General features: G+C 48.1%; 2 protein-coding genes across 2 annotated transcripts in view; one reads left to right on the top strand and one right to left on the bottom strand.

Annotated features, from left to right (window-relative positions):
- Positions 1–568: 568 nt before the first annotated feature.
- On the bottom strand, positions 569–16,317 carry LOC149428366 (urocanate hydratase-like; the record flags this gene model as incomplete). Its single annotated transcript, XM_089667500.1, has 4 exons — positions 16,161–16,317; positions 6,506–6,636; positions 2,618–2,711; positions 569–628 (listed from the first exon to the last, which is right to left on the bottom strand). Coding segments are annotated over exons 1-4 (411 nt in total), but the record flags the coding sequence as incomplete, so codon positions are not given.
- A 5,640-nt stretch (positions 16,318–21,957) lies between these two features.
- LOC149428365 (netrin-4-like) overlaps positions 21,958–27,035 on the top strand; it is a gene marked incomplete at its 3' end in the record, with an annotated part of 43,924 nt that continues 38,846 nt past the window's right edge. Inside the window, exon 1 of the mRNA XM_089667501.1 lies at positions 21,958–22,655. Coding sequence (XP_089523627.1) covers positions 22,577–22,655 — 79 coding nt within the window. The remainder of the gene's footprint in view (positions 22,656–27,035) is intronic.

Here is a 27,035-nt window from a genome sequence, read left to right as displayed (position 1 = left end):
AGCTGGAAAGTAGGATTTCTCAGCCCTACCAGCCCCCAGAGCGAGGACCAACTGTAGAGCCAGCCCAGTGGAAGGCCTGGAGGCAGCCACCTACCAACACCAGCTCGCAGGACTGGGCCTGAGTGATTAGTCCTACACCCCCAGGACCAGTTAAGGGGGAGGAAGCACTCTGGTGGGAAGTCCGATTAGCTTCTTACCCGGGACTGTTTCATTTAAAGTGGCAGGCACTGGACTCCCTCAGGCCACTGGATAAAAAGAGGATTATGTGAGGTCTGGGATGGTACACCACAAGAGGTTGGAGAGCTCTCCAAGAAGAGTTTCTGCAGTGTAAAAATTTGTACAGGGTCGCTAAGGAGTTTGTAATCGTTTTGCAGTTCCATCGGACACCCTACACACCCCTTACCCCATCCAAATTTAAACTCTGAATGCAAGTCTGTGCAAAATGCGTTTTGCTTGGCTGTGCAGGACTATAGGGGGACCAAAATCTTCTCCTTCTAAGGGGGTAGTGCTACAAGTTGGAGTACTCCAACTCAGGCAGAATTCTGCATGGATCAGTCGTATTACATACCTGTGCCCAGTTGCTGAAGACCTGCCCATTCCCTCCATAGGTCACCAGCTCTTGGGGAAACTGTTACAGGAAAGAAAACCAAGACAGCCATCAGCATTAACCAATACAGTTTTAGAGTAAAGGAGATACATGGACCAATATTCAGCTGAGACTTCCCGAATTTCAATCCATGTATGGATAGAGGTTGTATAGAAGACGGTCTACCGACACAAGCAGCCTGTTGGTATTTTTCAACTTGATCAGCTCTGTAGGCCATAGCCAGCAGCACTGATTAGTGTATTCTGACAGTGGGGGAAGTCTCCTATCAGAATACAATGTCTCTGTGGGAAGCCAATCTCTAAAATGTTCAACTGACTAGAAGAAGAAAAAAAAAAGGAGAAGGAAGGAAGGAAGGAAGGAAGGAAGGAAGGAAGGAAGGAAGGAAGGAAGGAAGGAAGGAAGGAAGGAAGAAGGAAGGAAGGAAGGAAGAAGGAAGGAAGGAAGGAAGAAGGAAGGAAGGAAGGAAGAAGGAAGGAAGGAAGGAGAAGGAAGGAAGGAAGGAGAAGGAAGGAAGGAAGGAGAAGGAAGGAAGGAAGGAGAAGGAAGGAAGGAAGGAAGGAGAAGGAAGGAAGGAAGGAAGGAGAAGGAAGGAGGGAAGGAAGGAAGGAAGGAGAAGGAAGGAAGGAAGGAGAAGGAAGGAAGGAAGGAAGGAAGGAAGGAGAAGGAAGGAAGGAGAAGGAAGGAAGGAGAAGGAAGGAAGGAAGGAAAAAAGGAAGGAAGGAAAAAAGGAAGGAAGGAAGGAAGGAAGGAAGGAGAAGGAAGGAAGGAAGGAGAAGGAAGGAAGGAAGGAAGGAAGGAGAAGGAAGGAAGGAAGTAAGGAGAAGGAAGGAAGGAAGAAGGAAAGAAGGAAGGAAGAAGGAAAGAAGGAAGGAAGGAAGGAAGGAAGGAAGGAAAGAAGGAAGGAAGGAAGGAAAGAAGGAAGGAAGGAGAAGGAAAGAAGGAAGGAAGGAAGGAAAGAAGGAAGGAAGGAAGGAGAAGGAAAGAAGGAAGGAAGGAGAAGGAAAGAAGGAAGGAAGGAGAAGGAAAGAAGGAAGGAAGGAGAAGGAAAGAAGGAAGGAAGGAAGAAGGAAAGAAGGAGGGGGAAGGAAAGAAGGAGGGGGAAGGAAGGAAGGAGAAGGAAAGAAGGAAGGAGAAGGAAAGAAGGAAGGAGAAGGAAAGAAGGAAGGAGAAGGAAAGAAGGAAGGAGAAGGAAAGAAGGAAGGAGAAGGAAAGAAGGAAGGAGAAGGAAAGAAGGAAGGAGAAGGAAGGAGAAGGAAAGGAGAAGGAAAGGAGAAGGAAAGGAGAAGGAAAGGAGAAGGAAAGGAGAAGGAAAGGAGAAGGAAAGGAGAAGGAGGAGAAATAAAAAAGAAGAAAAAAAAAAAGGATGGTGTTCAATGGCTTACTGTTAATTTTCTTTCTAAAGCAGCACCAGCCTAAGTGGAAAAGCCTTTTTTCCTGCCAGCATGCTGCCAAGAAGGACCACTGCTCTCTTTGTGGAAGCAGTGGCCTCTCTGTAGAAGTCCAACATCCCCCCTAATGAGATAGACCTATAACCAGGGGCGGACTGACCATTTGGAAACTCGGGCACTGCCTGAGGGCCCGGGGTCAGTAGGGGGCCCCATGAAATGCCCCTGATACCTTTTTCATAGGCTTGTTTGGGCAAGGACACAGGGGCCCCATGATCCCCTATTGCCCGGGGGCCCCATGAGTTGTCAGTCCGCCCCTGCCTAAAACTCTGCAAAATGCCAAGCTCATACTCCCTGCTGATTAGAAATCTGACTCAACAAGGAGGGGAGGGGGCGGGATCTAATACATCTGCAGAGGGACCACTGCTTCCACACAGAGGAAGGGTCCCACTTTGCAGCATGCTGGCAGGGGACATGCTTTTCTACTCAAGAAGTGGCCGTTTTTTTACTTGGGGGGGGGGGGGGAAAGAGGACTGTTTTGACACACCTGGAATGTAAGGGAATAAGAAGTAAAGGTAAAGTAAAAACATAAAATTTTTAAAAACCATTTACATTGAATTTATACCTGAGCCACGGCTGGATCCAGATTATTCATGATCATGTGCATTATAGCCGCTGCCTGCTTCGTCTTGCCCGGATACTCCGAGATTGGATACGCCCTGAAAAATATTGCAATCCAGGATCAAGAACGGATTTTTAATGGGACATCGGCTGCCCCTGTATGTGCAATGTATGGGCACCCGGTATAAGGCTGTACTGCAGGGAGGGGAGTCCTTGTCACGGTCATGACCTAGACGCCCATAGGAGAGGTTCAAATCAGCCAAACTAAACAGCATGTCAATTGACAGCTGGCAGCGTATGGGAAACTTGCCCATTCATGTCAATGGGGGCCACACCACAAACCATAGAAAGGGAGGGAGGGGAATGGGGGGGGGGGCAATTTATGAGGCATATGCACCCCCATTGACTTGCATGGCAGAGTTAGACAGGCGATTTAGCCTGTCAGTTTGGCATGCCACATTAAATTTGCAGCAACACAAAGCATGACGGCCGCAGCAGGTCATTAGCCTACTTTAGCTGCCCCCTTTTAGGTGGGCAGATGAACCAAGGCTCAGCCGCCTGTTTTTACTGCCGCCCATGTAGAAGACAACATAGTGACAGACAGCATGATAGCCCAACTGCTGCAAGCCAAAGAGACGAGTTTTCTACCATTCATGAAAGGGCCCAATCTGGAATTACCAGGTGTAGAGCTGCCCTCGCAGGAGCCGCTGGATAGGGATGGGTTCTCTGTTCTTTTCTTTGACTTCAAGAACTTCAGCCCCTCTGACACACCAGATTGAGGGTGCAAAACATGCAATATCCCAGAAAATCACTGAATGTAATACTTATTACCCAGTATTCCTTCCATATCAAAGAAAACAGGCAAGAAACAGTTAGTAAAGGCAAATTTTATATATGATCGCCTGATATTATTAGTAACAAAGCAAGCACAGAAATAGAGTAACAATGGTTAAGGACACGGGGTGATAAGTAATATGGACTCCAGGCATATGATGACACTTAGTGTTCAGATCAGCATAAAAAGTAGCAAATTCACCTAAAAACGCAGCAGTGAGCAGTAATAAAGCGTATTTACCAAACACAGGAACTATACTGCCAAAGTGCATTAATGGCGACTATGCTAGGCCCAGAACAACTGAATGTGCACGGTCCAAAGAAATGAAGGAAAATAGGAGAAGGGAACAAAAGGGGGCTTGCAAGATGGTTTTTATGGTAGGGGAGATCCTTTATGATGATGTTCTGCCGGCTATCGTTGGGGCCCTTTAAGAAGAGTTGGTGCACTTAACAGTTTTAGTAAACCAGCATACAGAATAGGTGTGATAAAGATGGAGTAAAGGTGCAGAACACTTCATGTCCAAGTAACTCAGTTCCTGCTAGTGGCCAGAACAATGAGCCTTAAAAAAAAAAAAAAAATTCACGTATTTGTTTTTTAGCTATACAGTATATGCCAGGGGTCCTCAAACTACGGCCCGCGGCCACATGCGGCCTGCCGAAGCCATTTATCCGGCAGGGGCGGGACAGGAAGGGACACTAAGTACAGGGGCGGACAGGGGGCTGCTGTACCTTACCTGGCTCCGGTCCCAGTCCCACGATGATCCAGTCCAGGAAGCGCTGCTCCTTCATTCACTCCAGCCACTCCCTCACTCCTGCCGCTCGGCTCCGCCTCCTCACCGGTGATTGGGCGCCAGAACCGTAGCTCAGGAAAGACACAGGCGGCCAATCACCTGCGAGGAGGCGGAGCCGAGCGGCCCCACGAACATCGAGTGAGGGAGAGGCCGGAGTGAAGGAGGACAGCTGACAGGTAAGTGTGCCGTGCTGATGGTGCTGCTGCAATCAGGTATGTTGGCTACAGCAGCACCATGCTAGAGCAGGGGTCAGCAAGTTACGTGTCATTGGTGTCAGTGGGAGAAATAGTGCCCCATCGTTGGTGTCACTGACGCCAACGACGGGGCACTATTCCTCCCACTGACGCCAACGACGGGGCACTATTCCTCCCACTGACGCCAACGACGGGGCACTATTCCTCCCACTGACGCCAACGACGGGGCACTATTCCTCCCACTGACGCCAACGACGGGGCACTATTCCTCCCACTGACGCCAACGACGGGGCACTATTCCTCCCACTGACGCCAACGACGGGGCACTATTCCTCCCACTGACGCCAACGACGGGGCACTATTCCTCCCACTGACACCAACGACGGGGCACTATTCCTGCCACTGACACCAACGACGGGGCACTATTCCTGCCACTGACACCAACGACGGGGCACTATTCCTGCCACTGACACCAACGACGGGGCACTATTCCTGCCACTGACACCAACGACGGGGCACTATTCCTGCCACTGACACCAACGACGGGGCACTATTCCTGCCACTGACACCAACGACGGGGCACTATCCTCCCACTGACACCAACGACGGGGCACTATTCCTCCCACTGACACCAACGACGGGGCACTATTCCTCCCACTGACACCAATGATGGGGCACTATTTAGCTCCATAAGACACACTTGGGGGGAAATGTATGTGCGTCTTATGTAGCAGCCGGCCCAGTATTCCCGCCACCGTTGTATGTCCGCAGTCTCCGGTCGTCTCCTGTACCGTGTCCGCAGTCTCCGGTCGTCTCCTGTACCGTGTCCGCAGTCTCCGGTCGTCTCCTGTACCGTGTCCGCAGTCTCCGGTCGTCTCCTGTACCGTGTCCGCAGTCTCCGGTCGTCTCCTGTACCGTGTCCGCAGTCTCCGGTCGTCTCCTGTACCGTGTCCGCAGTCTCCGGTCGTCTCCTGTACCGTGTCCGCAGTCTCCGGTCGTCTCCTGTACCGTGTCCGCAGTCTCCGGTCGTCTCCTGTACCGTGTCCGCAGTCTCCGGTCGTCTCCTGTACCGTGTCCGCAGTCTCCGGTCGTCTCCTGTACCGTGTCCGCAGTCTCCGGTCGTCTCCTGTACCGTGTCCGCAGTCTCCGGTCGTCTCCTGTACCGTGTCCGCAGTCTCCGGTCGTCTCCTGTACCGTGTCCGCAGTCTCCGGTCGTCTCCTGTACCGTGTCCGCAGTCTCCGGTCGTCTCCTGTACCGTGTCCGCAGTCTCCGGTCGTCTCCTGTACCGTGTCCGCAGTCTCCGGTCGTCTCCTGTACCGTGTCCGCAGTCTCCGGTCGTCTCCTGTACCGTGTCCGCAGTCTCCGGTCGTCTCCTGTACCGTGTCCGCAGTCTCCGGTCGTCTCCTGTACCGTGTCCGCAGTCTCCGGTCGTCTCCTGTACCGTGTCCGCAGTCTCCGGTCGTCTCCTGTACCGTGTCCGCAGTCTCCGGTCGTCTCCTGTACCGTGTTCGCAGTCTCCGGTCGTCTCCTGTACCGTGTCCGTAGTCTCCGGTCGTCTCCTGTACCGTGTCCGCAGTCTCCGGTCGCCTCCTGTACCGTGTCCGCAGTCTCCGGTCGCCTCCTGTACCGTGTCCGCAGTCTCTGGTCATCTCCTGTACTGTGTCCGCAGTCTCTGGTCATCTCCTGTACCGTGTCCGCAGTCTCTGGTCATCTCCTGTGCTATGTCTGCAGTCTCTGGTCATCTCCTGTGCTGTGTCCCGCAGTCTCTGGTCATCTCCTGTGCTGTGTCTGCAGTCTCTGGTCATCTCCTGTACTGTGTCTGCAGTCTCTGGTCATCTCCTGTACTGTGTCTGCAGTCTCTGGTCATCTCCTGTGCTGTGTCCGCATTTGTTCATAGTTTTTTTTTTTTTTTTAAACTATAGTCCGGCCCTATAACGGTCTGAGGGACAGTGAACTGGCCCCCCGTTTAAAAAGTTTGAGGACCCCTGGTATATGCAGTCATTTTACTTTGAAGCGTTCAAGGGATTTGTGTCCTGTCAGGGGGGCCAAATTACAATTATAAGGGGAGTCACCTCATGCGGATGTTGGGACAGAAGCGGTACATGTAGACGTGGCCAAAACTCCGTAGCTCATCCACAAATTCTGGAGCCAAAATCCCATGATGTTCTGGGGGGAAATATCGCAAGGCGTTCTCCAGGGCGAGCTAAAATGGTGAATAGAATATAAAACAGCTAGATTAACAGCGCAATAAACACCAACAACAATGAAACATCTGCGTGTGCCGAATGAAGACTTCTGCTGTTTACTAGCTGTATATACAGTACACACACAACAATCATATAATAAATCTAAAATGATATAACAAGACAACTATGAATAATAAATAAATATGTTTTTATTAGAAAGTGTGTAGGGGAAAAAAAAAAAAATGTATATATAATTTTTTTTTTTTTATATTTTTCCCCCTCCAATTTCTAATAATAAATCTTATTTATTATATTATTTTATTTGTAATATAAAATATGTGCGGAAAAAAATATGTATTAATTTGTGGTAGGTATATTAAAAAAAATATATTAATATAATATAGAATTTAATATGTAAGGTAAAATATATAGGTTATATCTACATACTGTAAATTATAAAATATATACACTGTGTATATGCCTCTGCATGTCACCACTGTTAAAGGGTCTGTTACAAGCAAGAGGTCTTCCACTGACCCCCCTTATTTTAGTCTCGGTGCTTCTCTATGCAATGCAGGTAGATCATGGATGGTGGGAGGGGTCAGCAGGTTTCTGGACATAGCCAACAGCCCTGATGCAAGCAGTAGGCCGGCATTTGGGAGGAGTAGGCTGGCATTTGGGAGGAGTTATGCAAATATTAAATGCCTTGATGGGTGGTTGTCAGTTTGGAGGAGTGGGCATTCCTTGGCAGTCTGCATTGGCATGTGCACCACCCTAGGTTATGCCCACACCTGATCCTGAGCTTCCATGATTGAAAAAAACAAAAAAATGAAAGGGGCAGATGATAGACAGCCAGGTTGAGAAGGAAAGAGCTACATGATGCTGGATGTCCTTCAGCTTAAAGAAAAAAAAAAAAAAAAAATGGTAAGCTGAAATCTGTTTTTTTTTGGGTTTAAATACTACTCTATGATGTGGTGGCTGCATTAGTTGTCTTTTTTTCTGTTTTCATCTGGTGATCTGGCCAATAAATCTGTTTTTCAAAAGAACACGCTCTCCTGCAGATGTAGCAGTTACAGGGATGAGACAAACCACTGGCAGGGGTGCTTTTTTTTTTTTTTTTTTTTTTTAAATGTAAAACGGTTATCCCAAAAATAAGCAAACCAGTTTGCTGCAACTTATTATAAAGTGTTAGCAGATTTAGATACACTAACAAATTGAATCCAAACACCAGCTAACACTCCCCTCCTCCCTGACAACGCTGCTGTCCAAAGGTGCCCCCTGTGCTCCTCCATCCAGAGTGGGGGCGCTCTAATAAAGGAGGTGCGTTACTGGCCGGATCACCAGGTGAAAACAGAGGGAGGAAAAAAAAAAGCCTACAAATACAAACCCAGTGCAGCCATCACATCGAATGATTGGTAAGCAGAAATAGAATATATTTTTGGTTTAATTTAGTTTTGAAAAGAGGGCAGAGGGGTTAGAACCCCTGTCAAGTTTTTATTGCTGTCTGTGACCCCGCTTACTTCTTCATCGTTGATACTAGTCTATGTTCCAGTTTAAGGCGTTGCCATGACCGCTGCCCCAGGTTTTCCATCTCAGGATGTCTCCTTTCTCCTTCAGCGTCCCATGGAGCCACCCTTGGATGTAGGGACTTGAGTTGTGTCTCCTACCCGATGTGCATCAATAGAGAGCCGCAGCCCCACAGCCCAGGATGACAAGCTAACCGACTGCCTCCAGACTGCGCTGTCTGTTAACTGATGTTCAGGGAAGGAGCACTGAGAGAGCAGCATTGAAAGTTGTAAACGGCAAGTGCTGTGGTAAGAATTTTCACAATTTACTGGGGAATTTTTTTTTTCCTCCCGTCATAGATAAGTACTTAAGACTGTTTGGGCAGCAAATGCAGAGTTTGCTCCTGGAATGAAAAAAACAAAACAAAAAAAACCAAACAAATGGCTTTTTACCCCAGGTTTACACTCAGCCCGGGTTCACACTGACGCGGTGCGGAATTTGCAGCATTTTCTGTGCGAATTCTGCACCTCATCAGAATCGCTGCGGGTGTGTATGTTAAGTTAATAACTCTCCGAAACCGGTCCATAAAACGGGCCGCGATGTGCAGAATCGGATCCCATAGGTGTGAATACCCGTGTGATCCGATTCTAGTGCAGACCAAAAAAAGGGGTCCTGCATCTTTCTGGAGCGGATGCGATTAGAGCCATACAAAATGTACAGCTCCGATCGCACCGCACACAAATCGCATGTGATCTGTACAGGAATGTGGTGCAGTTTCTGTGCGAATCACATGCAATACATATCACATATATATGTGGATTTCAGTGCGGTTTACAGTAACGCAATATAGTTCATGTAACATATGGATCGAATTCACATCTGTGCGTTTATTTTTAACCTCTTGCCGACCGCGCATAGCCGAATGACGGCTTCACCGCGGCCGGCCAGTTCTGGGTGGACGTCATATGACGTCCTCCCAGAACGCGCTCTCCTGCGCGCTCCAGGGGGCGCGCACCCGGCGATCTCCGTGATCGCTGTGTCCTACGGACACAGCTGATCACGTGATGTGGTAAAAGGCCAATCACAGCGGCCTTTTACCACCTGATCAGCGGTGTCCAATGACACGCTGATCACAGGGAAATGCAAGTGCCGGTTCTCGGCTGCACTTTCCTCACGCTGTCAGATTGTGAGGAAAGTACTGCCGAGAACCGGCAGTTGTCAGAGCGGGGATCGGCACCGATCATCAGGGCACTGATGATCAGTGCCCTGATGATCGGTGCCCAGCAGTGCCACCCGCAAGTTCCGCCCAGCAGTGCACCCACTAGCTCCGCCCACCCGTGCCCAGCAGTGCACCCACCTGTGCCACTCTGCAGTGCCACCCACCTGTGCCCAGAAGTGCCACCCACCTGTGCCCAGAAGTGCCACCCACCTGTGCCCACCCACCAGTTCCCACCCACCAGTGCCGCCAGTCAGTGCCCAGGGGTTGTGCCAGTCAGTGCCATCTATCAGTATCCATCATCAGTGTCACCTATCAGTGTCGCCTATCAGTGCCGCCTATCAGTGCCGCCTATCAGTGCGCCTATCAGTGCCGCCTATCAGTGCCGCCTATCAGTGCCGCCTATCAGTGCCGCCTATCAGTGCCGCCTATCAGTGCCGCCTATCAGTGCCGCCTATCAGTGCCGCCTATCAGTGCCGCCTATCAGTGCCGCTATCAGTGCCGCCTATTAGTGCTGCATATTAGTGCCGCCTATCCGTGACACCTCATTAGTACTGCCTATCAGTGCCCTTTAGTGCTGCCTATCAGTGCCCATCAGTGCCGCCTATCAGTGCCGCCTCATCAACGCACATCAGTGAAGGAGAAAAAATGCCTGTTTGAAAAATTTTATAATAGAAACAAAGAAACTTTTTTTTTTTTCAAATTTTTTGCACTTTTTTATTTATAGCGCAAAAAGTAAAGCGCCCAGCGGCGATTAAATACCACCAAAAGAAAGCTCTATTTGTGAGGAAAAAATGATCAAAATTTCATATGGGTACAATGTTGCATGACCGCGCAATTGTCAAAGTGCGGCAGCGCTGAAAGCTGAAAATTGGCCTGGTAAGGAAGGGGGTATAAGTGCCCGGTAGGCAGGAAGGGGGTAGAAGTGCCCGGTAGGCAGGAAGGGGGTAGAAGTGCCCGGTAGGCAGGAAGGGGGTAGAAGTGCCCGGTAGGCAGGAAGGGGGTAGAAGTGCCCGGTAGGCAGGAAGGGGGTAGAAGTGCCCGGTAGGCAGGAAGGGGGTAGAAGTGCCCGGTAGGCAGGAAGGGGGTAGAAGTGCCCGGTGGGCAGGAAGGGGGTAGAAGTGCCCGGTGGGCAGGAAGGGGGTAGAAGTGCCCTGTGGGCAGGAAGGGGGTAGAAGTGCCCTGTGGGCAGGAAGGGGGTAGAAGGGCCCTGTGGGCAGGAAGGGGGTAGAAGGGCCCTGTGGGCAGGAAGGGGTAGAAGGGCCCTGTGGGCAGGAAGGGGGTAGAAGGGCCCTGTGGGCAGGAAGGGGGTAGAAGTGCCCTGTAGGCAGGAAGGGGGTAGAAGTGCCCTGTAGGCAGGAAGGGGGTAGAAGTGCCCTGTAGGCAGGAAGGGGGTAGAAGTGCCCTGTAGGCAGGAAGGGGGTAGAAGTGCCCTGTAGGCAGGAAGGGGGTAGAAGTGCCCTGTAGGCAGGAAGGGGGTAGAAGTGCCCGGTAGGCAGGAAGGGGGTAGAAGTGCCCGGTAGGCAGGAAGGGGGTAGAAGGGCCCTGTGGGCAGGAAGGGGGTAGAAGGGCCCTGTGGGCAGGAAGGGGGTAGAAGGGCCCTGTGGGCAGGAAGGGGGTAGAAGTGTCCGGTAGGCAAGTGGTTAAAGGGTCAGGGACTGTACCCCCCCCCCCCCCCCAACCACCTGTAATTGATTGCATTTTTTTTTATTTTTTTTATATGTAATAGACTTCAACAACTGCAACAAAAGCACGAGTGTTGCATTTTCTGATGCATGACAAAAAGTATGAGTCCTGTTCAAAAAGTGTGAGTTTGATGCGACTTTGCACTCTCTGACACTCAAGTAGCATAAACGTCGCATCAAAGTAGTGCAGGAACCTTTCTGTGTCCACAGTCACATGTTAGAGTTAGCAGGGTTTCCCCCCTCCCCCTCCCCTCAGAATAGGTGCAGGTGCTACTGCCCCCCCGAGTCACCCCTGGTCCCTGCCCCCTAAAAACTTCTGAGCACCCCCTACCTACCTCCCAATACCACCCATTTTAGAGGATTCAGTATCATTTTGTGGAGTTTTGTAATACGAAAAGCAATATTTAGATCCTTTGCAGGCAACAATAGATCCCTTCAGCAACAGTGGACCCCCTCCAGAAACAATAGGCCCCTGCAACAAAATACACCCCCCAGCGAAGAAAAAAAAAAAAAAAAAAGAAGGGGATCCACCCCAGCAAAAAGACCCTTAGCCACAAAAAGATCCACCCCAGCAACAATAGAACCCACCAGCAACAATAGAACCCACCAGCAACAATGGATCTCAGTAGCTGGCATCAATAGCCCTCCAGAAGTCTGCAATAGACCCCCTCCATCAGCAATAGATCCCCACCAGTCGAAATAACCCCCTCCATCAGCAATAGATCCTCACCGGTAGAAATAAACCCCCTCCAGCAGCAATAGATCCTCACCAATAAAAATAGACCCACTCTGGTAAGACTAGACCCCCTCCAGCAGCAATAGATCCTCACCCGTAGAAATAGACCCCCTCCAGCAGCAATAGATCCTCACCTGTAGAAATAGACCCCCTCCAGCAGCAATAGATCCTCACCTGTAGAAATAGACCCACTCTGGTAAGACTAGATGCCCTCCAGCAGCAATAGATCCCAACTGGTAGAAATAGAGCCCCTCCAGCAGCAATAGATCCTCACCAGTAGAAATAGACCCCCTCCAGCAGCCATAGGTCCTCACCTGTAGAAATAGACCCCCTCCAGCAGCCATAGATCCTCACCTGTAGAAATAGACCCCCTCCAGCAGCAACAGATCTTCACCTGTAGAGATAGACCCCTTCCAGCAGCAATAGATCCTCACCTGTAGAGATAGACCCCTTCCAGCAGCAATAGATCCTCACCTGTAGAGATAGACCCCTCCAGCAGCAATAGATCCTCACCTGTAGAGATAGACCCCCTCCAGCAGCACTAGATCCTCACCTGTAGAGATAGACCCCCTCCAGCAGCAATAGATCCTCACCTGTAGAGATAGACCCCCTCCAGCAGCAATAGATCCTCACCGGCAGAAATAGACTTCCCCAGCAGTAGATTCCCCCAGCACCCCTTGCCATTACATACATTCAGTACTGGAGGTGCCGAAACGGCGTTCCCCCGCTGGAGAAAAAAAAAGCCCCGAATGTCAGGGTTAGCCTAACATTTAACCCTAACCTGCAACTTTGAGCACAAAGGTTCCTGCTACTCTGATGCTACTGGAGTGTAAAGTCGCATCAAAGGTTGCACTACATGAACAGAACTGTCATGCCTTCCTATTAACAGAAAAAAAAAAAAAAAAGCCCCACACAAAAAAAGTTTAAAAAAAAAAAAAAAAAAAAAAATGCACACACAGTACAAACGCACAATCCGTATAGACGTGACGCTTGCTGTGTACAGAGAGGTTGTTCCATTGATCGGATCCTCATGAAACACCGAGCAGCTGTTACACAAGACGGGAGAATCATTAACCTGATGTGGGAGAGCCGTGTCTGTGCTGTAAACGGGGCCCAAACAACGCTCGTTTCAGACACAATAGAGTCGCCATAATGCTGCATTCACATGCCATGGTGACGGTAAATAGAAGGTCTGGACATTCTGTTTGAACAATCTACAACCTTGTTGTCCAACCTGCACCCTGAAGGTCACATGTGGCCCTTTGGCATTTTTTAGGGCCCCTGCAGGCATTAAACAGTTTCTTTATGTGCCCTGTTATAGCCGTGATCTCTGACCGTCTCCTGTATCCATGTGTGCAGTCTCTGACCATCTCATGTCATTCCTGCAGTCTGACTATATCCTGTTGTGTGTGCCGTCTCTGATCAGGGCTGTCCCAATGCATGGGAACCAGCCAGGGGCCCCCCCATTATAATCTCACATTATATCATTCTTGCCAACTGTCCCGGATTTGCCAGGACAGTCAAACATTTTACTAAGCTGTCCCGGGGACGGCCAGAGCAGCGCCCCAGAACCTGTACTGTGCCCCCCCCCCCGATCCCAGTATTGTGCCCTCCCGACTCCCCCTGTGTTGTGCCCCCCCCCCCCGATCCCCATATTGTGCCCTCCCGACTCCCCCTGTGCTGTGCCCCCCCGATCCCGGTATTGTGCCCTCCCGACTCCCCCTGTGCTGTGCCCCCCCCCCGATCCCCGTATTGTGCCCTCCCGACTCCCCCTGTGCTGTGCCCCCCCCCGATCCCCGTATTGTGCCCTCCCGACTCCCCCTGTGCTGTGCCCCCCCGATCCCGGTATTGTGCCCTCCCGACTCCCCCTGTGCTGTGCCCCCCCCTCCGATCCCGGTATTGTGCCCTCCCGACTCTTCCTGTGCTGTGCCCCCCCCCCGATCCCGGTATTGTGCCCTCCCGACTCTTCCTGTGCTGTGCCCCCCCCCCCCGATCCCGGCATTGTGCCCTCCCGACTCTTCCTGTGCTGTGCCCCCCCCCCCCCGATCCCGGTATTGTGCCCTCCCGACTCTTCCTGTGCTGTGCCCCCCCCCCCCCCCGATCCCGGTATTGTGCCCTCCCGACTCTTCCTGTGCTGTGCCCCCCCCCGATCCCGGTATTGTGCCCTCCCGACTCTTCCTGTGCTGTGCCCCCCCCCGATCCCGGTATTGTGCCCTCCCGACTCTTCCTGTGCTGTGCCCCCCCCCCGATCCCGGTATTGTGCCCTCCCGACTCTTCCTGTGCTGTGCCCCCCCCCCGATCCCGGTATTGTGCCCTCCCGACTCTTCCTGTGCTGTGCCCCCCCCCCGATCCCGGTATTGTGCCCTCCCGACTCTTCCTGTGCTGTGCCCCCCCCCCCCCCCCGATCCCGGTATTGTGCCCTCCCGACTCTTCCTGTGCTGTGCCCCCCCCCCCCCCGATCCCGGTATTGTGCCCTCCCGACTCTTCCTGTGCTGTGCCCCCCCCCGATCCCGGTATTGTGCCCTCCCGACTCTTCCTGTGCTGTGCCCCCCCCCGATCCCGGTATTGTGCCTCCCGACTCTTCCTGTGCTGTGCCCCCCCCCGATCCCGGTATTGTGCCCTCCCGACTCTTCCTGTGCTGTGCCCCCCCCCGATCCCGGTATTGTGCCCTCCCGACTCTTCCTGTGCTGTGCCCCCCCCCCCGATCCCGGTATTGTGCCCTCCCGACTCTTCCTGTGCTGTGCCCCCCCCCCCGATCCCGGTATTGTGCCCTCCCGACTCTTCCTGTGCTGTGCCCCCCCCCCCCCGATCCCGGTATTGTGCCCTCCCGACTCTTCCTGTGCTGTGCCCCCCCCCCCGATCCCGGTATTGTGCCCTCCCGACTCTTCCTGTGCTGTGCCCCCCCCCCGATCCCGGTATTGTGCCCTCCCGACTCTTCCTGTGCTGTGCCCCCCCCCCGATCCCGGTATTGTGCCCTCCCGACTCTTCCTGTGCTGTGCCCCCCCCCCGATCCCGGTATTGTGCCCTCCCGACTCTTCCTGTGCTGTGCCCCCCCCCCGATCCCGGTATTGTGCCCTCCCGACTCTTCCTGTGCTGTGCCCCCCCCGATCCGATCCCGGTATTGTGCCCTCCCGACTCTTCCTGTGCTGTGCCCCCCCCGATCCGATCCTGGTATTGTGCCCTCCCGACTCTTCCTGTGTCCCCCCCGATCCCGGTATTGTGCCCTCCCGACTCTTCCTGTGCTGTGCCCCCCCCCCCGATCCCGGTATTGTGCCCTCCCGACTCTTCCTGTGCTGTGCCCCCCCCCGATCTCGGTATTGTGCCCTCCCGTTTCTTCCTGTGCTGTGCCCCCCCCCGATCCCGGTATTGTGCCCTCCCGACTCTTCCTGTGCTGTGCCCCCCCCGATCTCGGTATTTTGCCCTCCCGTTTCTTCCTGTGCTGTGCCCCCCCGATCCCGGTATTGTGCCCTCCCGACTCCCCCTGTGCTGTGCCCCCCCGATCTCGGTATTGTGCCCTCCCGACTCCCCCTGTGCTGTGCCCCCCCCCCCCCGATCTTGGTATTGTGCCCTCCCGACTCCCCCTGTGCTGTGCCCCCCCCGATCCCAGTATTGTGCCCTCCCGACTCCCCCTGTGCTGTGCCCCCCCCCCCCGATCCCGGTATTGTGCCCTCCCGACTCCCCCTGTGCTGTGCCCCCCCCCCCCCCCGATCCCGGTATTGTGCCCTCCCGACTCCCCCTGTGCTGTGCCCCCCCCCCCGATCCCGGTATTGTGCCCTCCCGACTCCCCCTGTGCTGTGCTGCCCTGATCCCAGTTATGTGCCCTGAACAATACACAAAACACATAAAAAAAAAAGGGGGGGGGGGGGGGGAGAAGGGGCAAAAAACAAAACACAGACAGAAAGCAAACTGCATGCATGTGAATGGAGCCTGACCCTAGGTTCACACCTAGGGTCGTTATGTTTGATGCGGATTTGTATTTCATTTTTGATTAGTTTTTTGTGGTGTTAAAGAAAAGTCCCCGACCCTTTCCAAAAACTGCACCGAGTGAAAACGTGGAGATGTGAACGTGTCCCATAGGAAATCATGTTCAATGGACTGTACTGCGTTTCCAGAAAATGCATTGGTGTGAAGCTGGGGTTATAGCCCGATGCAGCGAGAGGTCGCTCTGTCGCTGGCCTGAACATTGCTGAATCCCTATGGCTGGCGTTGGAAGCGACATCTCACAGCCATTCCTCTTACAAAGTCCTCAATGGGACTCTGGAGAGTCGCCGGTCTCAGATCGCCCCAAAGAGAACAAATAAGTACAGCTATTCAAAAATGTAACAATGTAGCAATGTGGACTTTGTCAGCCCCATTAACTTTTTGCATGAAGTTCCCCGTAGCCTCACACCCACCTACCTTCTCCTCCTGTGCAGACAGCTGGGGTGTGCAGGCGGGAGCGTGGGGTACCCCATTATCCCTGCCCCGGTTTGGGGGTAGAGGGTGGAGGGGCAGGCCAGCACACAGATCCTGCAGACTGATCATTGGGGAAGAAGCAGCAGACAGACCCACTGAACACACACAACTCTGACCCTGGGTGCTGATCAGGTGAAAAGTACACACCCACTATGGATCTGTCTCCTGATTGGTCGGTGCGACTTCCCAAATTAATGTGTTACCTGACCTAACATTGCACAGACGCAGGGAGCATCCTATGGTTAAAGGGCCAGGCAGCACCACGTTTTGTTTAAAATCAATATTTTTTTTGCTAGAAAATGTCTTAGAACCCCCCAAACATTATATATTATTTTATTAGTATTTGCGTCAGTATTTGAGTTTTTCAAATTTCGGGGGGAAAAATACTCTTTTTTTTAAATTTTATCACAAAAAAAACACAATACAGAACCCAATTTCTTTTCTAAATTATAAAAGGTGTTGCTTTTTGTTTAAAATCAGTATTTTTTCAGTACCGATCACTCATTGTGTTCATTCAGGAAAGGACGGGGCTGGTAAATGTGACATATTTATTGGACCCTTCCCCCACTCTCCATCATGAAGGATCATATTGTGTGCTTGCAGCTGCCGATGGTAAGGAGAAGAGGGAAGCCAGCAGCACTACAGAGTGGGGGCACACAGGGGGGCTTAAGCAGCAGGGGGAAACGCATGGTGCACAGGGAGGGTGGTGGGTGGGGTGGAGCGGGGGAGGGGCAATTACTGGAACTGATCCCCTGTATGGTTCTCTCTACAGCGGCTGAAAGCCAGCAGTAGGAAGAAGAGAAAATAACAGCTTTCAGCTGCTGCAGAGAGATCTCTACAGGGGATCTGTTCCAGTAATTGCCCCCCATGCTGTGCTGATCACTCTCCCTGCCCACATCTGATTCACCTAGTTGCCTGGCCCCCCCCCCCCCTGGCCTGGGCCCCATACAGGAGGACTGGTGGTACCCCCTTATCCACGGCCGTGGGTGCGGCATAGATGTGCCTTGTCCCTCTGCAAAGTGGGACCCACCGTTGCACCACTGTTGCATGCAGGGGCGGACTAACCATTTAGGCATTCAGGCACTGCCCGAGGGCCGGGGTCAGTAGGGGCCCCATGAGATGCCCCTGGTACCTTTCATGGGCTTTTTTGGGTGTGCTTTGAGTGTGGGCAAGGACACAGGGGCCCCATGATTTCCTATTGCCCAGGGGCCCCATGAGTTGTCAGTCCGCCCCTGGTTGCATGTAAAACATTCAAGTACAACTTTCATGCAACCTTTGAGAGTGAACATTGAAGTCTGTGGCCCTCAAGTCGCATGAAAGTCGGACCAAAGCAGCGCGTGGACTACTCTGCAGTCGCTGCGACTTAAAGTTGCACACATGCGAGAGGACATATTGGAAAACACGGGGTAAGACTTGTCATGCGACTCTGATGTCCAAAGTCGCATGACAAGTTGCGCAAGTGTGAACAGGGTCTAAAAGGAAGTGGACACCAAAAAAACAAAATCAAGTTTTTGATGTAATTATTCGTTCAGTGTGCGTTTCGATCGATCAACAGGATCAAATCAGCAAGCAAACAAATAGCCATAACATCACTTCTGATCGAGTTAGATCGTATCCAATTAAGCTGAGTTGGCCAGTGCGGAAAATGATCGATCGCGCTGCAGGGTTGCGCACTAAGACACTTCGTTCATGAATTTGATTGTATGGGATTGCATGGTGAAAATGCAGGTGCGATCAATAACTTATGATCGAATCTTCTAACTATCAGAAGAAATCCACTTCCCTCATGAGTGTCATATCGATCAAATGGGTCGTTGACTATAGATCGATTAATCCCATTAGGAAGGGATTACAGGGTGGTTTTTCTTATTGATGTTTTCTCTTTTGGTATCTTTGAATATGTTTCTTTTTGGTCTTGGCTTTAATAATGAGCCCTGCCCGGTGGATCACGGTGCTCGATACCCGGCCGTACCAAGTCATCTCTATGACCAATCACAGCGATTACATGATAACATGTAAGCAAAACTGTCATGAATGGCTTTCATCCATGGCAGTTTGCTTACTATTGCGATGCTGCGATTGACCAACAGCTATCACATGGTACATGGCTACCTGTAAAATGTGATAGCTGTGGGCCAATCACAGCACCACAATAGTAAGCAAGCTGTCATGAATGAAAGCCATTCATGACAGTTAAAACAATTGGTCATTTTGGGGGGTATTTCTACTGTCCCGGCATTTTTGGGCCTCAAGAAATGAGATCAGCCGTTGGTACATCAAGACTGATCAATTTTCAAATATATACTGTATATATATATATATATATATACACACCATAGTTTGTAGACGCTATAACTTTCACGAAGACTTAATAATAAACACTGATTTGGGTTATCTTTTACCAAAGAAATATAGCAATATTTGGCCTAAAGTTAGGAAGAAAGATGATTTGTTTACAAAATTCTATAACAGAAAAAAGAAAAATGCCTTTGTTGGTATTTTTTTGTTTATATAACAAAAAATAAAAAACCCAGTGGTGATTAAATACCGCCAAAAGGAAACTCTATTTGTGTGAAAAAATGTATAAAAATTTCATTTGTGTACAGTGTTGCATGACGGCCCAACTACCAGTTAAAGTAGCACAGTGCTGAATAGCAAAAAAAATGTCCTGGTCATGAAGGGGGTAAAATCTTCTGGAGGTCAAATGGTTAATGTGTAACCAGCTTTTCTAAAATACTACTACTACTACTAATAATAATAATAATAAACATCGTTAAATGCATATCCAGCTTTTAGAAATAATAATACTTTTTTTATGCATAACTAGCTTTTATATTAACCACTTGCCGTCCACCTGCTGTTTATAAACGGCAGGGCGGTGGCACTCCAGGGGCGGGTTGCCGTTCATAAACGGCACCCGCCTTTTCTAGCTGTGCGCGCTCCCTGGGAGCGCGCAGCACCGCGATCTGGTGCCCGCTGTGTCCTCCGGACACAGTGAAACACCGATCGTCGGACGGGACCTCTGTACGAGGTCCTGATCATGTGATCACTAATTGGCTAATCAGTGATCACATGCAAAGTAGTAAGCAAGATGTCACTTGTGACATCATTGCTTACTACATGTGAAATCTGTGAATGATCACAGAGATCACATGGTACAGGGCTATTCACAACAGCCTTGTACCATGTGACAAGCTGTGACCAATCACAGCTCACTCAGTACTTCTCAATGACTGCAAGAATGCAGACAGAGAGAAAGAGAAATGATTGCTTTTACATCCTATATGGGTGTAAAAGCAATCAGCAAAAAAAAAAAAAAATCTTCGTCAGCCCCCACAAGTAGTGCAGTGTCACAGTATGTAAAAAAAAATAATAATAATAATATGAAAAAATACAATAAAAATGTAAACAAATGTTTAAAAATTATAATTTTTGGTTATAAACTAATTTGGATTTTTTTTTTTACTAGAAAAATAACGGAATAAATTTTGTCCAAGATTTATGATGAAATATTATTTATTTGCTAAATTTTATTTAAAAAAACACTTTTTTTCAAAATTGTTGGACATTTTCATTTATATAGCAAAAAAAATAAAAATCCCAGCTGTGAATAAATACCACCAAAATAAAGCTTTATCTGTCTCAAAAAAATGGTAAAAAATTCATATGGGTACAGTATTGCATGACCGCGCAATTGTCATTCAAAGTGTGATAGCGCTGAAAGCTGAAAATTGCCCTGGACAGGAAGGGGGTAAAAGTGTCCGGACTGGAAGTGGTTAATAACATGTAAAACAAATGTTTGCAATAACAACAACAATAATAATAATATTAATAAACAGATTGTTACATGTATAACTAGCTTTTGTAATAATAATAATAATAATAATAATACTACAGTTTGCTAATTGTATAACCAGTTTTTATAATAATAATAATAATAATAATATTATTATTTTTAAATGTATAACCATCTTTAATAATGATAACAACAACAATATTATTACTAAACAGATTGTTACATGTATAACTAGCTTTTGTAATAATAATAACAATAATAATAATGCAGATTGCTAATTGTATAACCAGTTTTTATAATATTATTTTATTTATAGTATTAGTATTATTAATAATAATAATAGTAATAACAATAATTCTAATTATAATAATTGTTAATGTATAACCATCTTTATTAATAACAACAATAATAATAATATTCTTTTAATGTATAAACAGCCTTTGTAATAATAATAATAAAACAGGCTGTTACATGTATAACCAGATTTTGTAATAATAATAATAAAAATAATAATAATTAACAGATTGTTGCATGTATAACTAGCTTTGTAATAATAATAATAATAATAATACTACAGTTTGCTAATTGTATAACCAGTTTTTATAATAATAATAATAATAATAATACAGATTTCTAACTGTATAACCAGTTTTAATAATAATAAATATAATAATAATAATATTTTTAAATGTATAACCAACTTTAACAATAATAATAATATTAATAAACAGATTGTTGCATGTTTAACTAGCTTTGTAATAACAATAATACAGATTGATAACTGTATAACCAGTATTATTAATAACAATAATATATTTTTTATTGTATAACACGTTTTATGAATAATAATAATAATAATACTGGTTATACAGTTATCAATCTGTATTATTGTTATTACAAAGCTAGTTAAACATGCAACAATCTGTTTATTAATATTATTATTATTGTTAAAGTTGGTTATACATTTAAAAATATTATTATTATTATATTTATTATTATTAAAACTGGTTATACAGTTAGAAATCTGTATTATTATTATTATTATTATTATTATTATTATTATAAAAACTGGTTATACAATTAGCAAACTGTAGTATTATTATTATTATTATTATTATTACAAAGCTAGTTATACATGCAACAATCTGTTAATTATTATTATTTTTATTATTATTACAAAATCTGGTTATACATGTAACAGCCTGTTTTATTATTATTATTACAAAGGCTGGTTATACATTAAAAGAATATTATTATTATTGTTGTTATTAATAAAGATGGTTATACATTAACAATTATTATAATTAGAATTATTGTTATTACTATTATTATTATTATTATTATTAATAATACTAATACTATAAATAAAATAGTATTATAAAAACTGGTTATACAATTAGCAATCTGCATTATTATTATTATTATTATTATTATTATTCATAAAACTGGTTATACAATAAAAAATATATTATTGTTATTAATAATACTGGTTATACAGTTATCAATCTGTATTATTGTTATTACAAAGCTAGTTAAACATGCAACAATCTGTTTATTAATATTATTATTATTGTTAAAGTTGGTTATACATTTAAAAATATTATTATTATTATTAAAACTGGTTATACAGTTAGCTTTGTAATAATAATAATAATAATAATAATAATAATAACACAGGCTATTACAAGTGTAACCGTCTTTAGTAATAATAATAATACAGATTGTTACATGTATAACTATGATATATAATAATTATGTAATAAATAATAATGCCAACATTCCATTGCTATCCATTTTGCCACGTGCAGCAGGTGCCTGCAGTCCCCCTCTCCTTCCAGCAGATGGCGCTGCCCCGTTACATTCCAGAGCCCGTGGGCGGAGCCTTTTCCCACGTGTTGGGCATTTAATTTAAAGGGACAACAACTCCAGAGAGCCTAAGGAAAGTGACAGCCTTGGGGATCGCAGGAGGGAGAGGACTTTGAAGCATCTGAAGGGAGGGAGAGAGGCAGAGGACCGCAGCATCACCTGGGCACCTGCACTGACCTTCTGGATCAGGAAGGGGAGGCAGCAGGACCACACTGGCAGTTCTGGCCACATGTTTGATTTTGTTTGCAAGAAGCTGCAGCAGTCATTAGACACAAGGTTGTCTGGGATACTCAGCAATCTCTGAGTGATGGCAGAAGAAGCAAATTGCATGCAGCTGTCCCAGCAGGGATGAGAGCAGCTCTGTGTGCCAAGCGGACATAGTTTCCCTCTTTGTGTAGTCTGGTGCATGGGGTGGGGTGAGATAAAAGCCAGAGGGATGTGGAGGTGCAGGATATAATTAAACACTGAGGAGGTTAGAGGAGACAGCCAAGCCCTTAATGTTATGCCAAGGAGGTGAATACCTGCTGCTGCTGTATGATGTGTCAGTGACAACCAGAGTGTAGAGGGTTGTCAGAGATCCCTTAGGCTCAGCCACTGTCTGGGGTGACTTGGGAGGGTGCAGAACATGCAGGACTGAAGATCTCCTCTCATCATCCATTATCTGATCTTCCCCATCACCTGGGACTGAGATTCTGACATGCAGAAGATCACTCTTCCTGTCCTCTTGGAGTGGATGGTCCTCCTATGGATGGTCCTCCTTGTGCACACAGACTCAGGTAAGACCTCCAGCCTCTCCCTCTCACCTGTCCCTCTCAGTTAGGGATCTTCTTCAGGTAACTAGCGGTCCATTGAGCAATGAGAAATCTCTGAGTCTCAGATGAGCCATCACTGACACCAATGGTCATTTTAACCATCTGTAAGGAGGACATTCTTCCCACTGACCACCAATGTAAGGGGGGCACTCTTCCCACTGACCACCAATGTAAGGGGGGCACTCTTCCCACTGACCACCAATGTAAGGGGGCACTCTTCCCACTGACCACCAATGTAAGGAGTGCACTCTTCCCACTGACCACCAATGTAAGGAGGGCACTCTTACCACTGACCACCGATGTAAGGGGGCACTCTTCCCACTGACCACCAATGTAAGAGGGGCACTCTTCCCACTGACCACCAATGTAAGAGGGGCACTCTTCCCACTGACCACCAATGTAAGGGGTGAACTCTTACCACTGATCACCAATGTAAGCAGGAATTTCTCCACTGACTACCAATGTAAGGAGATAATCATACAATGTAAGGGGGGACTTCTTCACTGACCACCAATGTAAGGGGGCACAACTTCACTGACCAACAAAGTAAGGAAGACATTTTTCCCACTGACCACCAATGTAAGTGGTACTTCTCTGACCACACAAAGAAGGAGGCATTCTTCCCACTAACCACCAACACAAGGAGTACATCTCCTCTAGCCACCACTCTAAGGAGGGCATGCTTTCCACTGACCACCAATGTAGAGGGAACAGTATTCCCACTGACCACAAATGTAAGCAGGCATTTCTTCAATGATCACCAATGTATAGGGGACATTTTTCCCACTGACCATCAATGTAAGGGGGCACTACTTCCCTGACCACCAATGTAAGGGGGGCACTTCTTCCCTGACCACCAGTGTAAGGAGGACATTCTTCCCACTGACCATCAATATAAGGGGGCACTACTTCCCTGACCACCAATGTAAGGGGGCACTTCTTTGCTGACTACCAATATAAGAGGGACTTCTTCATTGACCACCAATGTATGGGGACACATCTCCTTTAACCACCACAGTAAAGGGGGCATTCTTCCTATTGACCACCAGTGTATAGGGAACATTCTTCCTACTAGCCACCAATGCAAGGAGTACATCTCCTCTGACCACCACTGTGAGGAGGACAATCTTTCCTCTGACCACCAATGTAAGGATGGGCATTCTTTCCACTGACCACCAATGTAAGGGGGCTCTTCTCCTCTGACCACCACAGTAAGGGCATTCCTCCCATTGACCACCAGTGTATAGGGAACATTCTTCCTACTAGCCACCAATGCAAGGAGTACATCTCCTCTGACCACCACTGTAAGGGGGGAATTCTTTCCAATGACCACCAATGTATAGGGAACATTCTTCCCACTGGTCACTATTGTAAGGAGGGACATTTTTTCCACCGACCACCAATGCAAGGGGGCACTTCTCCTCTGACCACCACAGTAAGGGGGGCATTCCTCCCATTGACCACCAGAACATTCTTCCCACTGGCCACTATTGTAATGGGGACATTCTTCCCACTGGCCACTGTTGTAATGGGGACATTCTTTCCACTGACCACCAATGTAAGGGGCACTTCTCTACAAACCACCAATGTTAGGAGCATCCTTCCCATTCTGGCCACTATTTAATGGGGACATTCTTTCCACTGACCACCAATGTATAGAGAACATTCTTCCCACTGGTCACTATTTTAAGGAGGGATATTCTTTCCACCTACCACCAATGTACGGGGGCACTTCTTCTCTGACCACCACAGTAAGGGGGGCATTCCTCCCATTGACCACCAGTGTATGGAGAACATTCTTCCCACTGGCCACTATTGTAATGGGAACATTCTTTCCACTGACCACCAATGTAAGGGGCACTTCTCTACAAACCACCAATGTTAGGAGCATTCTTCCCTTTGACCACCAATATAGCAGCCCTGGGTGTCAGTTATCCTAAGCATGCCATGTTTCTTATTCTTCTATATGTTCTTAGAGCTGGTACTTCGGCCTCTTTCACGTGGACAGTCAGTTTCTTATAGCCTGGCCCGATTGGAAGCTCCATGTAAGCCTGTTGGCAGGCAGATGTAAGTGGATGTGCGCACCTTGCGAGCAACGTACTTGGCTTGCAGTCGTGGCTCTGTCCATAGATCCAACATGGGTCCAGGAGAACTCCGGTGTGAATGGACACAGATGTGACAAGAGTGACATCCGTTCTGTTCTACTCTGATTCAGCAATCTGTTTATGGATCCCCTGCCGATAGGACTGGATGGCACCTGTGTGAAAGGGGCCTTACAGATAATGTCCCAGGAGCAGGGGCGGACTGACCATTTGAAAACTCGGGCACTGCCTGAGGGCCCGGGGTCAGTATGAGGCCCCATGAGATGCCCCTGGTACCTTTTTCATAGGCTTTTTTAAGTTTGTGCAAGGACACAGGGGCCCCATGATCCCCTATTGCCCGGGGGCCCCATGAGTTGTCAGTCTGCTCCTGCCCAGGAGGTGTAAATATAATTATTATTGGAAGGGGTCCCCTGAGGGCATGTGCACACCTGCGGCAGCCCGCCCTTGGCTGTAGATCATTGGCTGCCAGGCATTCAGGAGAAGCTATAATTGTGAGCCAAGCACGTGGCTCATGGTTGTGGCTTGGTCCCATTCACTTGAATTGGTAGTATTTGTGGTATACGTTTTGCATGTATGAGATTACAAGCACAGCTAAGACACTAATTTTTACCCTCCACCCCTGTGAACAAGGCCTGACACTTAAAAGTGATTTTTAAGGGTCCCTCCGTGTTATAAAGATTGAGAAAGGCTGTCCTAACCTATCCGTCTACAAAGGAGGCGGGTGAGGTGCAGGCAGGGGCGGACTGACTATTTAGGCACTCGGGCACTGCCCGAGGGCCCGGGGTCAGTAGGGGGCCCCATGAGATGCCCCTAGTACCTTTCATAGGCTTTTTGGGTGTGGTTTGAGTGTGGTCGAGGACACAGGGGCCCCATGATTTCCCGGGGGCCCCATGAATTGTCATTCCGCCCCTGGGTGCAGGATTTGGGGTTAGTGCGCAGAAGTCACCAACTGTCTGCAGAGTCAATAGCTAAAGACCTCCAAACTTGGTGTGGCCTTCAGATGAGCCCAACAACAGTGCGTAGAGAGCTTCATGGAATGGGTTTCCATGGCCGAGCAGCTGCATCCAAGCCTTCCATCACCAAGTGCAATGCAAAGCGTCGGATGCCGTGGTGTAAAGCACGCCGCCACTGGACTCTAGAGCAGGGGATACGTGTTCTCTGGAGTGACCAATCACACTTCCCTGTCTGGCAATCCGATGGACGTGCCTGGATTTGGCAGTTGCTAGGAGAACAGTACTTGCCTGACTGTATTGTGCCAAGTGTAAAGTTTGGTGGAGGGGGATTATGGTGTGGAGTTGTTTTTCAGGGGTTGGGCTTGGCCCCCTAGTTCCATTGAAGGGAACTCTTAAGGCGTCAGCATACCAAGACATTTTGGACAATTTCATGCTCCCAACTTTGTGGGAAGAGTTTGGGGATGGCCTCCAACATGACTGCGCACCAGTGCACAAAGCAAGGTCCATAAAGACATGGAGGAGCCAGTTTGGGGTGGAGGAACTTGACTGTCCTGCACAGAGTCCTGACCTCAACCCCATAGAACACCTTTGGGATGAATTAGAGAAGAGACTGCGGAGCCAGGCCCCCTCCCCCGACATCAGTGCCTGACCTGACAAATGTACTTCTGGAAGAATGGTCCAACCTTCCCATAGACACCCTCCTAAACCTTGTGGACGGCCTTCCCAGAAGAGCTGAAGCTGTTATAGCTGCAAAGGGCGGAGCCAACTCAATATTGAACCCTACGGACTAGGACTGGGGGGCCATTAAAGGTCATGTGCGTGGAAAGGCTGGCGGCCCGATACTTGGAGCAATATAGTGTATATAGATAATGTAGATAGGAAGAAAGAAATAAAAGAAAAGGAAATAAAGAAAGATAGATAGATAGATAGATAGATAGATAGATAGATAGATAGATAATAGATAGATAGATAGATAGATAGATAGATAGATAGATAATAGATAGATAGATAGATAGATAGATAATAGATAGATAATAGATAGATAGATAGATAGATAATAGATAGATAGATAGATAGATAGATAGATAGATAGATAGATAGATAGATAATAGATAGATAGATAGATATGTTTCTGCGCCTCCTCTCCAGTCTGTGTGATGGACTCCTGTGCTAGTATTGATCCATATTGATCCCTCCATCCCTGACATCATACACTGACAGGAAATTTTAGATTTAATTATTGATGTTCTCCTCTGCATGTAGCTTCCAGGAATCCCTCCCTATACCAC

This window comes from Staurois parvus, unplaced genomic scaffold (assembly GCF_062004578.1).
Source record: "Staurois parvus isolate SC_StPar_1 unplaced genomic scaffold, SC_StPar_1.0 ptg003298l, whole genome shotgun sequence".
NCBI classification, from domain to species: Eukaryota; Metazoa; Chordata; class Amphibia; order Anura; family Ranidae; genus Staurois; species Staurois parvus.
This window is presented reverse-complemented; position numbering and strand designations above follow the sequence as displayed.